The following is a 14,831-nucleotide window of genomic DNA, read 5'->3' as shown; positions in this document are numbered from 1 at the left end:
TTCCATAAAGCCATATGATTATTTGATGTTCAATATAGCTTTGGTAGTTCTCTATAGCAATGATTGCTTATGAGGAAGCATCAATGAAATGATCGCTCTAGCGTGTTCCGATAAGTTCTAGAACCGCTAGACTAAATTAATCGGCATCTGATGCAATATGGGACCCACAATACCGGAAACCGATGTGACCGTATTAGCCCATAGTTTTAATGAAAGTGTTTATATTTGTCTCGTTACTAGTGGCGTAGCACGATAGGCCTCTAGTACACTTTTGTTATCTAAGTATATATATATACAGTTTCATTGGAAATAGATCTTCTTTCCATCCAAATGCTATCAAAGAAGTAGCCTAGTACTGGTAGTTCCATATTATTACATTTAGAGCTCATAATATTTAACAGACTAATTATACTGTCTATGGGTTCTTTTGGTTGAACTATCAACACCAGTCAACCATCCCTATAGTAGGACGACTGGCTAGCTACATACGGAATCGTTTGCCGATTTAGGAATCGCAACCAGAGGTAGAACCGTAGAAGACATTCACGGTCCACACACTTTGGTCTAGCTTAGCAGAGAGGATCATCAGTGGATCACGGCACCAGCGTCGCCCCCAACAGCTAACTGTGGCGGTCATCAGTAACTTCGACACAACAGCTCGGAAAACGAAGAAGCCCTCGGTCTTCTATTGGCTGATGACATGGATGCAAGCCATCCGGCCACCATGTGAGGGCCATGCTGCCACACAGTGATCCCATGTTTCGGCGTAGCAAACGAGCATAGGATACAGATTTCCCGATGTGGCCGCAGCACTCGCACAGAGCAGCCGGATCATCCCACCAGGACAGCAGTACTAGTAGTCTAGTACGAGGGGGGCTTTTTCGGGAGCTGGTAACTTTGCACGGTAAATTGGATTCCAAGTGTCAATCATACCCTACCTGCCACAGGCTAAAAGCAAGATCTTGTCCAGCAAAAGCAGCTATCGGTTGATTCAGTTAGGCTGCAGGTGCGAAGCACAAGCAAGGGTACCTTTTGTTTTCCTATGTTTGAATGCTAACGTTCTTTTTGGTCCTGGTCCTGGCCCTCGAGAGATTAAAGGTACAGGCAAGTAGGAGCAGTGTTTGTAACTTAAATATGTAATCATGACATTGTTAATTCTTTAAAAAATAATATGTTTATTGTCCGATGCTTGAACTATATAAAATAACTATGTCGAGCGAATTGAATAAGTCGCACGACGTGGCTTTGTAGGTGGAGATAAGCTTGGGGTTCCGAAATGCCACCCAACCACACATAACCAACAAGGTGTCGTTGAAGGGAAGTCTCTCCAAGGATAGCTGCTACACATGGTGGCTACCATAGGATGCAATAAAGAAGGATAATATAAATATTAGCGTGAAATTAGACAATCACATGTCGGAGATTCGAGCTGTCGGCTGCTTTAATCTGGATTTTGCATTTATGGACATCTGGATTTCTACTTTTCATCAGTCTAGCAGTATTAGGGGGCAGGGGTGCATTATTCCTTTTCATTCTTAGAAAGGAAGATTTCATAGATTGTTTCCGTCTTTTGCACTATCTTATAGGTTAATTGTTGCTATGCCGCTGTTTTCATATGGGGTCCAATAATGTTATTATTGTAGAAGTGACATTCTTATGTGAGCCGACTAATATGGGCTTCATCATTTCTAATACGTATGCAACTTTATTCTGATGTACATGAGCAGTCTATTTGGAAACATCACGTATGTAATATAATATATTAAAATGAATATGCCTTAGTTGTTGATAAAATGACCTACAAACTTTATTCCAAAAAAAAACATAGCAATGTGTTTTCGAACAACCATTCTAGCTAATAAGGCCACATCATTTTTAATATGTGTACTACACAAACTTTTTTTAGTTTCAAATGTTGATAGACCAGGCCAGAAATCTCTACCAACCGTACCAATGAATGAAAAGTTCTAGTGTAGAGATAAATGAGACTTTCGCTGCGTATACTCTAAGCCAGAAAGTGGTCAATATGCTACTGAAGTTAAGTAACGCAGATATTTATTATTTGCATGTTTGTCTTACCGATATATTTTCCATTATAGGATGTGTCAAGCTGTTAAATCCCAAAGCAAATTAGCATAGTCAAGTTGTTAGGGATACAAGTGGGTACCCATTGGTGTTTTTGGGTTTCTCATTTTAGTTCATTTTCTCTTCTAAATTAATTACGTAGCATGCTGCTATTCTAATTCATTTTATCAAATTTTGGGTCGACCCAATAATCCAAAAAAATATGGGACTTGCATCCCTAGTTGTTATCCATAAGAAGGACCCGTGTATGTTATATAGCTCAGTTGGATGGTATGGCATTTGCACAAGGACTTACATTGCATGGGTGCGTGTTAAATTCAAGGGGTTTGAATGACTAAATTGCAGTAATTTGATCATAAATATAATATCAATATCCAAGACTATTTTGCTCGAAAAAAGACTTTTGCTTGTCCATATATTCATTCATCTCGATCACATAAAGAGGACTTATCTGCCAACAAAGAGATACGTGCACTAATAAAGCTACCAAAGATAGCTGAAACAAGGATATGGTGCCATATTTGACCTAAAAAGGAGGAATTTTGGTGGGATAACCATATTATCTCATCTAATTCAACTATTTTATAACATATTGTAAATGAGAAGAACGCCATGTGGGGTAAAACTAATCTAAATTTACCTTTCAAAAATGTGTCTCTAGTAGTCCTAGAAGTATGTTAGGTGCTCAAACTGTATCCGTGACAAACAAATAAGATTGCTTAGCAAGCAATTCTCCTCTCTATTGCTTATTGCTCTTGGAGAGGTTTTCAATTTTAGAGGAATGGTTCAAGTTCATAGGCTAGGCACTCTTAGTTGGTACTACATCTCTATTGTTGTATGTGTGTGGATGAGACTTATATGAACTTGAGACAAATGTTTGAACTTTCAACATTATAGGACATATTTTTATTTTGTTCCAACAGGACAAAGCTTGGGTTGAAAGCCCATAATATACACCGCCGAGCGCATTCGTATTGGACCAAGTTTTGGATTTATAGAACTGTGCTCGAGCGAGCCCAAGTAAGTGCATAAATGTGTTGTCTCGTCTCTTACATGTTTTCTATATCATGGGCGGATCTACCACTAGGACCGCCAGCACGGCCGTGACTCTAGTCTTGGGCCCAGTTTCTGGGGAGATCTCTTCTAAATTTCGGCCTATCCAAAGTTAATGCATGCTGATATTTGAGATCCTCGACCATCTTTATTTTTGTTCACCCCATTTGCATCACCTAGAGATAATAAAAATATACTAAATAAAAGTTATACCTAATTCAAATAGTTCAACTCATAGTCATTTTTCGATTAACCTTAAAAACTTAAAAAAATCTGTAAATTGTCTCAATCTACCGGCTATTGCATCTTGTATAAAAGCTGGGAGGATCGTCCAAACCGAGTCTCGAGCTCGAAACCCTACACACCCACTTGCTTTTGCTCAAACTAAACCAGCTACCACCTGTGGATTCAGAAAATCTCTCTCAACGACAGCGTAGATCCGTAAGGCAGCCTTTCGCATTTGATGCGCTACTAAACATGGCAGCTCGAGCCGAGACTAGGTTTAGGCAGCGATCCAATCTCCCCGGTGGAGTGGAGCCCGTGCGCGCATGTGGGCGCCCACGCGGCGCTGCCGCCGCGCCGTCTGAGGCCGGCTGACTCAGCCAGCGGCAGACAACCACCTAAAAACCAGCGACCTCGGCCACCTGATCGCGCCAAGCAGAACGCCGCCATTCTTTAATCCGGCGCCGCCACAAGCGTCAATCATCAGACGGGCAGAAAACGGCAGGGCGGCGAGATCGCGGCCGTGCGGGGACATTGCCATATGCGGCAGATTCCTCCTTTCCAGGCAAGGCCCCGTCGTCTTTTCCACAGGGTTTTCAGCTTTCGAGCAAAATGGCGCAACACTTTGCGAGAAACTGTCTCTTTCTCCTCGGGCTGGAGGTTGAAGGCGACGCACTACTTGCTGAAAAAACGGTTTCTGAGGCCAATTGACCAATCGGTCTGTACCGGATAAGGCGACCTCCACTTCTTTTTCTTGGCCTCCCCTACCTAGGAGGTGCGGCCCGTCCCATGTGGCCGGCCGTGGGCGAGATGATGAGGTGCCCCTGCCCCGTGCGCTGTCCGATCCTTTCGCCGCTTTTGAGGTGGCGAGCCGGCGAGGGGAGGCGGAAGCTCGAGGCAGCCGGCAGCGGCGCGTGACGAGCCTGCGTCTCCCACGTCCGGCCACGGCAACCCTGTCGGACAGAGGTTGACTGGCGGCGTCCCAAAGCTTAGGGAGAGGCACCCAGCAAGGAATTGAATTGAGGCCCACTGACCGCGTGGCAATCCATTATCTGCAAAAAAAAAAAAATAGTAACTAGCATGCCCGCCATGATGTCTCGACATCGTTCCTTCCGAACAAGGAAGCCATCCCGTGATATGATCCCCGTCATTGCGGTGTGCCCTCTTCTCCTCCTCCTTCCGATGCATCAAAACGTTGGTGGACGGACAATAGAGACCTCCTCAACTCGCGGCTTCCTTTTAGCCGTTTTGCGTCAAATGTCGCCGCGCCGGCAAACGTAAAGATTCCAGAGTCCCATCAATTTCTATCTGGGCGTGCGAGGGTGCTAATAAAAAAGAAGTCCTCAGTCTGACACCTGATTTCCAATGCTAGTTGAGCGCCCAAACCGGATTTGTGATAATCAAAAGAGTAAAAGCGATCTGAAAACGTAACTGACATCAAAGAAGTACTTATATCTCTACAAAAGTGATTGCATCCATGGCTTTTCCAAAATTAGTTGATGTGCCCTTGTTTGTTACATTTTATATACAGTGGTGAACTTTTTTCCCCTGTGTTGCTAAGATGATGTTAGTGGTTTGCATTTCTTGGTGATGTGGAAATCACTTTTGTCTTCGCATCAAAGAAGCATCTAGTGCTCACATAAGGTCAATCTCAGTGGGAGTGTTATAAGAGTGTCATGGATATTAAATTTGTTAACATATACCAATAGCATGAGGAGAGAGAAAAGATGAGTATCATAATGTGAGAGGAATGTCATCACCATGACACTCCACTAGCACAGTTCTTAAGATTCCAGTCTAGATAATTATGTCGATGACAATCCCACTGAGATTGGCCTAAGAGTACCATTGTTCACTTTCTTTATCTGTTCTTGCCGGTTCACAAAACATTTGCTTTAAAACATTGTCGGTCACACAAGAAATTAGTCATTTTTCTATATCTTGATGCTCACAATGTAATAACTGACTGAGACACAAAGAAAACACCCCATTTTTATTTGGCACTTTCTATATCTGACTATGTGGCTTGCTTGCATTGGTCCAAAAAAATACTGACTGAAATTCTAATGAAATCTATCCATTAGTAGTCATTCCACTCCATGACCAAATTGTTCAGCTCACGAAGATCAATATATCACACGATCATTTCCATGAACAAAACCATATCTGAGAACAGATTGAACCGAAACCGATCTAAAAGGCCATGTACCGTGTGACTTCAACATTAATTAACAATAGACAAGGCGTGTCAAAAGACCAATAAAAAACAAGTTTGCAAGGCTGGAAGAACAGGGAGGGGAGGGAGTGAGGGACTCATGTTGACAGGCTCCCGCCGCCCTGCTGCCAGAGGTTGATTATGTCGGTGGCCTGGTTGAGAAGGATGATCATCTGCTTCTGCGAGATCCACTCTTTCTCCTCCAGCTTTGCTCTCAACTCCTCCCACGCGTCTTTCCGTGGCCAAAAGTAGTACGGGCTTAACGGAATGCTGCCATAGCCTGGAACCAGCTGGTCAAGTGCTATGCCAATGTTCTTCTCCATCCAGATGAACTTGAGTACCAGCATCGGGTCCTGTCTCTCGGGCACCGCCACCTTATACTGCCATTCAAGATTTCAATTTATATCATTTTTCATTCTGATGATGAAACCAATTACCTCCATCCTAGTAAAGCTAAGTTTGTAGTGTTAACACAGTTCACATCACAAACTAAGCAGAAAAAAAAAGAAATGTTAAAGCTATTGTGCCGTTTTAGTTAGCTTCATGATGCTGCTACCATTGGTGTGTCTGCACCAAAACCCACATATTAGTAGTCTGAAGTGTAATTTTTTAAAACATGGAGTCATTTTAGTCCATTAGTAAACAATTATGTTTCAACAGTGAAAGCAAAGGCCATACATATATGATATATACCACTCTGGCTACGAACTACATTCAGAACATTTTCAGTGCATCAGACTGTACAGCTAAGCTATGGCAGCAAATCAAGCTCATTTAAAAGACTCTCACATTACTTTCAACACAAGCATAAATCATACTCGGCAGAAGCTCAGAACTACGAAAGAACATATCCTAACGCGCTCAGTTAACCTGATTTATCCCTTCTATCAGTTGTGACTTGTGACTCCACTGACACCAAATTCATAGCTAGGCGCAAATAGGGGTGGTAAAGGGCCCAACATTTTGATCTAGAAAATTTAAGGACCGGGCCCTAAAAGGGCCGGCTCTAATCTTATATAATTTTGAACTAAATAATTTAAGAGTCTTGTTGGGCTATGAAGAGGCCACTAGAGTCATGGCCCATTACCACCCCTAGGCGCAAACTGATGTTCTACTGAATTGAGCCTAACCGATTCAAGACCAGAATTGACGAATCAGGGTCTAATTCATTTGGAGCTGAGTTTCACTGAGATTCTTGACATTTGTGAGAGACCAATGAAACACGACTCCTCTACAGTTCTACTGTATAAGAGGGCTGTAACAGGCAACGAATGGGGCCAGTAATCCTCGAATCCCGGTGGGTTTGGGAGACCATTACCTCCTCTGGCTCCTCCTCGTAAAACGCATCCCCGCCTCCACCTAGTTGCACCTCTTCTTCCTCTGCCTCGACGGCGTCGGCAGCGGCGGCGGCGGAGACGCTGCGGAGCGAACGAGGGGGCGGCCTCCTGGTCTCGAAACGGACGATGCGAGAGCCGGCGGAGGACGAGGCGGCGGCCAGGGAGGTGGAAGGTCTGGGCGGGGCGAGGCGGGCGCGCGGGGCGAGGGCCGGCGTGGTGGCTGGGTGGACGGCCATTGGGAGCATGGTGTCGGACCAATGTTCTTCCTCCACGGATAAGAGGAAGACGAAGCTGCGCTAGAGCCTTATCTTCATTCCCCTTTCTCCTCCCGAGTGAGCGAGCGAGCAACTCTGCTCGACTCCAAATGGGAAAACGGCGGGCCGGATGATCACTGGGGCTAGGCCCAGTTACAGGCTTGGCCTGTTTAACGCAGGCCCTACATCTTATCTTACATCCAGCGAAATGCAGGCCAATTCATTCTCACTCTGTTCGCTGCATTCAACCAACAATATTTTTCTCACACCAAATCAACACCAGCCAGCAGTACTTTTCTCTCACAACAAATCAGCACCAGCCACTAGCTCATTCTCACTCTGTTCGCTGCATCCAACCAACAATATTTTTCTCTCACACTAAACCAACACCAGCCAGCAGCCACTAGCCAGCCAACAGTACTTTTCTCTCACAACAAATCAGCACCAGACACAGCACAGCGAACAGAGCGTCTGCATTTCTACTATATGACTACCATTTCCTGCTTACAAGGAACGGAAACACAAACACTGCGGTTTTATTTCTTTAAAAAAACGAGCGTTGGTATGGACGAAACAAAATTCATCTATAAACAATTAAGATTTAACCATCAATCTTCATTTGAAATTTTGTGGCAAACCAAATTCCTGCCAGGAACAGTAGACAAATGGGGCATCCCTAATATGTAATGTAAGTTGCATGGCAAAATACTGTACATCAGCTGTATTCTTAAAACATCAAATTCGAAATGGTCCAAGATAAGGTACTTGATGCCTGGAAAGTAAACTTTCTATTGAACAAATCAAATCTTATGCTTATCACGGAGACTCAGTCGCTCAGACCAAATCAAAAGTGCAATCCCAATCAAGCTCCAGGAGATGATCAGCTAGGTAGGCATTGGGTCATCAAACTGGCAGGCGGGTGAGCAAAACATAGCCCTTTTTTCCAAAGAATTGCCAGTGCTATATCTAACATGAAATGAGAGAAGAGAGTTCAAATCACGCTGATAAGTAGCTGCACTATGCATAGAGTTGCCAACAAAAGGCTTCAATCTTCTTCATCGTCTTGCTCTGATGATCAAAACCATGACCAAATATTAGTAACCCATCAAGAAATAAACTCAAAATGAGGATCGTTGCTACCAAATGAATGATGCCCTTCTTTGCCATATGATTTCAGAAATGCAAGTGATGCTTCTCAAGACTTGGAAGTAACCAGCTATAAAATGGAGAAATCATGCATCTGCTAATATTCTGTCAGTGAACATACCTTACCCATGATGCTTCACTAGTGGCTCAGTCCAACCCATTCATATATTTTGCCATCGAAGTAACCGACTGTGCGCATTCCTGCCCAAATACCTAGATAAACAGCAATATTTCAGTCAAAAGGATGGAACTATTATCACCATTTTATATCAGAAATGATAGCAATTCTTCTTGGATTACTAGGCTAAGTTGCACGGATACGCGTATCGGTATCGGAAGGATACGGATACGCGGATACTCCAATTTCCCAAAAAACCCGATACGCGGATACGTTTAATATTTTAAAAAATAAAATAAAAAGAAATAATGCAGGTCTAAACTTAAAACTGATAGCAATAAAACCTCACAATTAACTACTTAAGTGTACTATTATTACAGAACAGCAGGTCTGAAGGTCTCAAATATAGTAGTCTCAAATTTAGGAAAAGCAATAAAAGGCATTCAGCCTATTCAGGTTTGCAATTCATGCAGCAGCAAGTTCCTATTACTCATTTGTCTCATTGTCTTCCACAACATCAACCTCCTGAGCATCCAAACCAAAAGTCACAGCTTGCAATTCAGGTTCATCAAGGGACAGGTCAGCCACTTCAAGAATACCAATACCACCAAGTGAATCAAAAGAATCCCCTCCTACATCCCACATCCTTGTCTCTCCTGACTTGTATGCTTCAGTTCTTCTTGACAGATGCCTCAGATTTGAGTGCACAAAGACCAAATCTTCTGCACGCTCTGGAGTTAAGGCATTTCTCTTGACACTATGGACAAAACTATAGGTGCTCCAGTTTCTTTCACAGCAAGAAGATGAGGCTGGTTGGCTAAGCAATTTCATGGCCAAACTCATCAATAAGGGAGCAGATTGTCCATGATTTGTCCACCAAGTCATAGGGGAAACAGCCCATCTATCATGGATTGAGTCAGGATCATTAAATTCTTCTGAACAACTAGAGAATCTTGAGTACTCTTCTTTTACTTTAGCCAACTCTTCTAGCATGGGAAAGAACTTCTTAAAGCAAACCATCCTCATTTTTGATACCTCTTTATCCTTGTGGGGTGGTTCACGGCCAACACCTTCTTCAAGCCACTTTTTGCTATAGTATCTGCAATATGGCATTATGATTTTAGTGAATGAAATCAATAATATCTGCAATGGTAGTTTGTAGTTTTGTACCTTGGATTAAGTGAATGAGCTAAACAATGAAGTGGATTATTTCCTTTTGTCCACCTAGCAATCAATATGTCATAAATAACTGAGTACAAGTCTGATGATTCATCTTCTTGCTTGCCCTCATATCGATATATAACTTTCTTCACTTTCTCTATCATTGAATCCCACATCTCATAAACTAAGTGAAGACATGGAGTGTCGGTATCTGTTATACGAATCATTTCATATATAGGAGTAGTAATCCTAAGAATGAAGTCCACCTTGTCCCACCATACATCACTAAGTATCAAGTCCTTGACAATTTGGGCTGTTGGAGTTGGAGAATCATCTCTGACTTCTCTGTACACACTCCATCTGTCACTAATCACCATTTGTTGGAGGGCTGTTTTTACATCAACAAACCGCTTCAACATACATACAACAGAGGCAAATCTTGTTTCAACAATAGAAAGTAACTTCAAACGGCTGAACTGATTGAACATTGAAAGCCGCATGCCATGATTCATTATGAAATTCTTTATCAGAGCAGCCTCAGTTTTAACATCATGCATAAATTCAAGTTCCCTCCAAACAACCATTTCTTCATCAGAAGGGTTGTCTCGTATTTTAGGTTCACATATACTTTTCAAAGCAAGATTGAGGGTATGCACAACACATGGTGTCCAAAATATGTTATCATACTCAAATTCTAATATGAGACCAGCACCTTTGCAATTTGCAGCATTGTCTGTAATGATTTGCACTACATTTTGTCGACCTACTTCTTCAATTATACCCTTCAACTTTTCAGCAATGTATTCTTTTGATTTGTACTCACCTTCACAATTATCAGCCCTCAAGAACATAGGTGCCTTGTCAGAAACAGCAACAAAATTGATGATTGGTCGCCTCTGAGGATCTGACCAACCATCAGAGCAGATTGTGACTCCCTTCTCAGCCCATGTGCTCTTTGTGCTGTCCAACAAAGTCTCTAGGTGCCTCCTTTCTTGCTTCAGAAGTCCCTCCCTAGCTCTGTTGTAACCAGGAATCAAATAACCTTGCATGTTGCGGCTGCAAGCAAAGGCAAAGGCTTCTCGAAGGTATGGATTTCTCAGAAAATTGAAAGATACTCCTCCAGAATAAATTGCTCTACAAATTAAAGCATCCAAGTGCTTACGGTCTTCTAATGCCCAAGCTTTTTCCAATGCAGAAACAGGCCCCCTCTTGTTCCTCTTGTTGGTGTCAGCAGTATTGCTTGAGGAAGGAGCAGTAGGCAAAGAAACAGTTCTTGTCTTCGATCTTTCCACCAAATCCTTGCACCTTTCAACTTCCTTCCTCATGTCACTAAGCATTTCATATGTAACATTAGGACATTTACTTATTCCCAGTCTTCCCTTCTGCAGCAAATGAGCTTCAACTCTAGTGTAACTACTCAGTTTTTCCATTGTACAGTACTTGCAGCGCCATAAAGTATTTCCTCCACCAGTTTTAGCCTTCTCCAGAATGGTGACATGATCCCAAAGTGGAGCCTTGATGTCTATTGTGTGTGTGGCTTCATATCCTATGCTAGCACTAGCACTTGCACTTGCACCTGCACTAGCACTACTCATATTTGGGGATGCCATCTACTGCATACAAGCAATCAAGCAACAAGAAGTCACTAACTGCGTGTCTGCATTGCAGAAATATAATAGATCGAGAATGGGGACAGGAAGACGAAGTGGGGAGCAAAGAAATCAAGCAACAAGCGGCCACGAACTGAAGAAGAAGAGGAGATCGAGAACGGGGAAGTGGATTAGCTCACGGGAGTTCGCTGGAGCTTGGATCCATATCGCAGGGGCGGAAGCTCGTCGTTGGCGGCCGGCGGGTGAGAAGCGATGGAGGCTCGTCGCCGGTGAGCCGACGCGAAGGCTCGTCGCTAGTGGCCGGCGGCCCGCGAGCAAAGGCGGAGGCTCGTTACCAGGCGAGCAGGGGCGGCGAGCAGGGGCGGAAGCTCGTCGTTGGCGGCCGGCGGGTGAGAAGGGACGGAGGCTCGTCGCCGGCGAGCCGACGCGGAGGCTCGTCGCCGGTGGCTGGCGGCCGGCGAGCGGAGGCGGAGGCTCGTCCCCAGGCGGAGATGCGGCGCGAGGAGGTTAGGGCGTCGGTGCGTCGGGGCGTGCGGCAGGTTGGGCGTCGGGGAGATAAGGACCCTTCTTAGTGGGCTGGGTCGTATCCTCAGGCCTGATATGTATCGGCCCACGTATCCAATATTCGCGAAAATAATAATAATTCGGATACTCGGAGGATACGTATCCATCGCGTATCCGTACCCGATACGTATCGGATACGCGATACGCTACTAAACTGACGTATCCGTGCAACAGAGTTACTAGGGCCATGAGTATTCAACAAGGTTGAGACTTGATTTTTCAATGGAAAGTTTACTTTCTAGGCATCAAGAGACATAATATTAATTATCCTAGACAAATAATGTGATGTCAGAAGTATGCCAAACGTGTATTATTTTTGATTTTCTTTCTAACTCTTGGATATAGTTGATAGGATCTGATGCAAAGAAACCGCATAAAAATCACACAAACAACAAACAGGTTGATTGCTTTTAAATTGCATAATTCTACATACTGATGAACTTAAATTGCAGATCAAGATATCCAATATAATGCCATCCCACCAGCGCTCATTAAAGTTTGGCAATATATATCTGAACATTAGCTTAAAAAATGTAACAGTAACCATACTTCTGTCATGTTGGAGCGCCCATACCAGCATCACCACAGGCATTGTGCACCCTCTAGAAAGGAGGGAACATTGGCCACAGAAGGCATCGTGCACCCTCTGGAGAGAAGGGAATGTTGGCCACAAAAGCTTTCTCGTCAAGTTAGTTGTCATCAAGTTAGTTTGGTTTAAGATTGAGTTTGTTCAAGTTAAGTTAGATAGATAAGGGGTTGTTAGGAGATATGTTGGTCAAGGACTCTATAGGGGGTTGTTTGGAGATATGTCGGTCAAGGACTCTATAAGGGGTTGTTAGGACTTAGGAGATATGTCGGTAAAGGAGTCCAGTGTGCAACAAACATACTCATCTACTGTTAAATTGTCCTTAATCCCCTGATTCTGGATGCACTCTCGCAACATTTCTTGAAACCCATGTCTTGGCCCCACCAGTGACCTATCTGTGTCTCTGTTGCAAGTTGATGCTATCTTTAGCCACTTCTTTGGTGCTAGTTAACCAACAAAAGGGTGTCATGTTAGAGCAAGATTGCATAGGGAAACTAATGCCACTGCTGGCAGCAAATTGGTTATGGCTTGGTCAATAGGCAAGAATCATGTTGCAAGGTTGTTGATAAGTTGCAAGAAAACTAGACACGAGCTCCTTCCAGCCTACGCAGCAACATGAAATTGTCTTAGCAGCACTTCGTTAATTAATTGATTTCTATAACAGCATCTATCCCAGATGGCCTTTATCTCAAAGATATTTCGCAACATCAACATCTTTGCAATGGCAAATAAGCAGCAGTCACTTGGATATTTAACAACATTGAAGTTGCAGAATCGCACAATGACATAAAAGGCATACACGATATGCATATTACACCCATAAAGAAATAAAAAAGAGCATAAAAACTGTGCCAAAAAATCAGTACCTCCAAAAGGCACAAGCAGTCTATTTCATTGGAGCAACACCATTATCACCATGATCACCATCTCTGTCCTTCTCATCAGACATGGTCCTACTTGCAACACATTCAACTTTTGCTTGCTTAATTGAGCTCCTTTTGCTATACTTCTTCTTATAAGGATTGACCAACCCATCCTGCTGTAGAGTCACAGGAGGACATTTTCTTTTAGCTTTCATGCCCTCCTTGGTGTGTTTACCTTTCACACATTCTAGCGCAAGAACCACTGTGATTAAGGAATAAGATCTCCTAAAACGCTTTAAAACCTTGTTGCGACCTGGTTCTTCTTCGTCATCAAGCTGAGCCACCATATTGGTTACACAAATCTCCTGATTTCCATTGGTATTCCTTCCAGCAACCACACCATTATTCCCCCTGCCTGGCTCGACAGAGGCACCACTAGATGAGTTCCCTGACCGTGAAATCCTCTGCGATCCATTCATCGCCAGATGCAGCTGCAAAGCTAGCTCCTCATCCAGCAGCACCGGATCACCACTGCCCCGCCCCGCGAACCCAGCGCCAACGGCTTCCTTACCCCGCTTGGAAGGCGACTTCACCTCTACAGCCTTCCTCAGAGCGTCGCCCCCAGCCACGGAGGTAGGATCCCGGGGGTAAGCCTCCAGATTCATCCCCAAATTGAAGCCCCCGACCTTCGGTCTCAGGGTGGGGCAGCAATCGACGCAGAAGAAATCCTCCAGGTCGACGGGCTGGATCAGGGCCGTGCGGTGCTGGGCTGGGATGCAGGATAGGTGGACGAAGCGCCTGCAGCGGCGACAGGAGACGGCCGAGTCCTCGGGCGGGGGGTTGTCGAGGGAGAGGCAGTAGGAGCAGACGGCCGCGGAGGTGACGAGGGAGAGGCATTCCGCGCAGAGGAGGACGGCGCGCCACAGGGAGCCGAACGGGCGGACCGGGCGGCGCTTGGGCTTGGCCCCCGGCTGCTGCGGCGTCGGGAAGCGGACGCCGCAGCAGTGGCACTGGGTGAGGTCGGGCAGGGCGGGCGCCGGGGGCGGCAGGGGCGGGCGGGAGGCCGCTGCGCGGCGGCGCGGGCGGTGCTTGGAAACGAGGCGGGGCGGTGGGGCGGGGTGGTCGGCGACGGGGGCGAGGGCGAGGGCGTTGGGTGCGTCTTGCACCATGGGTGAGGCTGAGCTAGGGTTGGTCCGGGATGGGCCTGCGAGGAGGGGGGGGGGGGGGGGGGAGAGGTAGCCGGTAGCAGTGTGGGTTTGGTTTCGGCCTTGTCACTCAAGTGCGAGAACGGAGGCACGGACCAGAGTCCAATTTTTCGGCTCCTTCCGCGTCCACACACCCACTAGTACGAAAGTACCCCTAAAGTTTGACAAAAACCACACCGCTCGCGCCTCCGCTGAGACCGTAGCTGGCGCTCGCACCCTCCATCTTCCCCGCGTGGCCCAGCGTCCTAGGTGGGCCGGGAGAGATGAAGTACTAGAAAAGACGCGCGGCTGGGCCATGGCTGGTCGATTTGTTTTTGCACATAAGAGTTCATCTCTTTTGCCTACAGGTATCTGAACACATGGGAGTTGAAGAAATTGAGGTTTACCAAAATAATGAAGCACGTAGTGTCCT

General features: G+C 45.1%; 2 protein-coding genes across 5 annotated transcripts; both read right to left on the bottom strand.

Annotated features, from left to right (window-relative positions):
* Positions 1-5,421: 5,421 nt before the first annotated feature.
* LOC120642319 (30S ribosomal protein 3, chloroplastic-like) lies at positions 5,422-7,290 on the bottom strand. The gene is made up of 2 exons (XM_039918778.1): positions 6,894-7,290; positions 5,422-5,955 (listed from the first exon to the last, which is right to left on the bottom strand). Exons 1-2 carry the CDS (start codon positions 7,155-7,157, stop codon positions 5,674-5,676), a joined length of 546 nt encoding a protein of 181 aa, XP_039774712.1. The 5' UTR covers positions 7,158-7,290; the 3' UTR covers positions 5,422-5,673.
* A 470-nt stretch (positions 7,291-7,760) lies between these two features.
* Positions 7,761-14,427, bottom strand: LOC120642318. 4 transcript variants are annotated; one of them, XR_005662563.1, is made up of 3 exons: positions 13,218-14,424; positions 8,434-8,525; positions 7,761-8,234 (listed from the first exon to the last, which is right to left on the bottom strand). XR_005662563.1 is itself a non-coding variant. In XM_039918776.1 (2 exons), the coding sequence occupies exons 1-2, from the start codon at positions 11,199-11,201 to the stop codon at positions 8,917-8,919; spliced, it is 2,214 nt and encodes a 737-aa protein (XP_039774710.1). In that variant the 5' UTR covers positions 11,202-13,211; the 3' UTR covers positions 8,753-8,916. The 4 variants fall into 4 exon arrangements, 2 of the variants coding, with proteins under 2 accessions (XP_039774710.1, XP_039774711.1); XR_005662564.1 differs by having other exon boundaries at positions 8,439-8,525; XM_039918776.1 differs by lacking the exons at positions 7,761-8,234; positions 8,434-8,525; positions 13,218-14,424 and adding exons at positions 8,753-9,529; positions 9,601-13,211.
* Positions 14,428-14,831: the final 404 nt, after the last annotated feature.

Source organism: Panicum virgatum, chromosome 7K (genome assembly GCF_016808335.1).
Source record: "Panicum virgatum strain AP13 chromosome 7K, P.virgatum_v5, whole genome shotgun sequence".
Classification (NCBI taxonomy): domain Eukaryota; kingdom Viridiplantae; phylum Streptophyta; class Magnoliopsida; order Poales; family Poaceae; genus Panicum; species Panicum virgatum.
This window is presented reverse-complemented; position numbering and strand designations above follow the sequence as displayed.